General features: G+C 58.6%; 1 protein-coding gene across 1 annotated transcript in view; it reads right to left on the bottom strand.

Moving 5' to 3' along the window:
- Nucleotides 1-1,773, bottom strand: part of SIK3 (SIK family kinase 3) — a 34,672-nt gene that overhangs the window by 6,129 nt on the left and 26,770 nt on the right. The window contains exon 19 of the mRNA XM_008636945.2: nucleotides 684-1,604. Within this exon, the coding sequence (XP_008635167.1) occupies nucleotides 684-1,604 (921 nt within the window). The remainder of the gene's footprint in view (nucleotides 1-683; nucleotides 1,605-1,773) is intronic.

The following is a 1,773-nucleotide window of genomic DNA, read 5'->3' as shown; positions in this document are numbered from 1 at the left end:
AGCAGCCACAGAGGAGCAAAGGCACAGCTGCTTCCAAGGAGCAGGGAAGGTCTTCAGAACCTAATGGCGAGTTTAAACTCACTCTCTCCAGAATCCACCCTTTCCAGTTCAAGCAGGGATAGAATCCTGCTGCCACTGCTGCTTCCCAAAGCGCCAGAGAGGCTGCAAGGCTGCTGGAGCCACAGGACACTGACCAACACTGTTACTGCGTGTGTTTGTGGGAGCTTTAGCAGTGCCTGGACTCGAGGGTCTGTGCTTAAGAGCAGGAATAAATGGATACACTGCTACGGCTGGGGTGTGCTGGCAGATGAGCTGCTCCTATCCCGTGTTTACAGGGGATGGGGAACATCACCAACAAGAATAAATCTGTGGTCACCATGCAGCATCCCTGAAAAGATGGGAGCAAGCTGGGCCCTGGTCTTTACCTGCCTGCAGAAGGAGGTCAAATTCCCAAGGGAACAGCCCATCGGGCTCCTTCCTTACTCAACTCTGTTTATTACAGAGGCTGTGCCTGCAATTTACTTCAGGCCACAAAAGCCAGAAAGAATCTCAGTAATTCCATGCTATGCAAAATATGTCAGGAAACCCTTGGTGTGCCGGGTGGATGGTGTCCTGGGCAGGAATGTGAGTGGCTGGCACGGATGGACGGACACCTGGCCTGCATGGGCAGCAGGGAGCCTTACCTCTGCTGGGCACCTTATTCCTGAATCCGGGCGTGGGCTGATGCCTGTACTGGTGCGTTCCCAGCTCCTGCGCGGGATTAGCAGTTCCTAGCAAAGATTCGGGGTCCCCGTGCCCTCCTGCGTTTACAAGCAGAGGGGTCTCGTGGCAACCTTTGGTCAATGTGTTTGAACTCTTACTGTCAGGAAAGCTGTCCCTGTTTCCCTCGCAGGCGCAGTCCTCCTCCATGCTCTCCGAGTGGAACAGGGCTGGCTGGTGTCCGTATCCCTGCGGCGGTGGCACGGACGCAGGGACCTGCTGGATACATTCTTGCGCCCTGATTTTTAAGAGATGTTGGGGGCTGTTCTGGGGGTGGTACGTGTCAGCACTCTGATAAGGCAAAGACAACGACTGGCGCTCCGAGAGGTTCTGTCCCATGCTGGTGCCCATACTGCCAGCATCCCCTTGACTCATATGCCTGAACAACTCTTGGAATTCTTGCTGCTGCTGCTGCTGCTGCCGCCGTTTGATGAGCTGTGCAAATTCTGCCTGGGGCAGCCGCATGTCCGTGTGCCCCGTGAGCGAGTGCCGGGGGGAAAGCAGTCCCTGGAGGATGTGCGGTACCTGCTGGTGTCGGCTGTAGTCGGGAGGTGTCGGGGACAACAGTGCCTGCTGTAGTGCCGATGCCGTGTAGTGCTGCTGCTGCTGATGTGCGTTTGGAGGGAAACTGGGGTACTGGTCAAGCTGCGGGACCTTCAGAGCTTGCTGGGCTGCAGGGAACCCGACCCCTCCCGACGGGCTGTAGCTGCTGGGGGAGACGCGGGGCTGCTCCGGGAACAGGTGGGGGTGTAAGTGCACCTGGTCGTAGTTGGCGGGGGGATACCTGTTCACGTTCAGACTGCAAGGACAAGGAAAAGGACAAGTGACCGCACTGCTCGGCGGGAGCCAGAGCTGCTCCTGCACGGGAGGGGCTTCCCCAGGCACGTGGGACGGCAGCCCTGGCCTGGCTCAGCAGCTCCTTCCCAGCGACACGGAGGGAGCACGCACAACCCCGAGTGGCAAGGACACCACGTCTCATCCTGAGACTCCCCCTCCCTCCCCCCGCCGCGCCCC

The sequence above is a fragment of the Corvus brachyrhynchos genome, unplaced genomic scaffold (assembly GCF_000691975.1).
Source record: "Corvus brachyrhynchos isolate BGI_N302 unplaced genomic scaffold, ASM69197v1 scaffold46, whole genome shotgun sequence".
Lineage (NCBI taxonomy): Eukaryota > Metazoa > Chordata > Aves > Passeriformes > Corvidae > Corvus > Corvus brachyrhynchos.
This window is presented reverse-complemented; position numbering and strand designations above follow the sequence as displayed.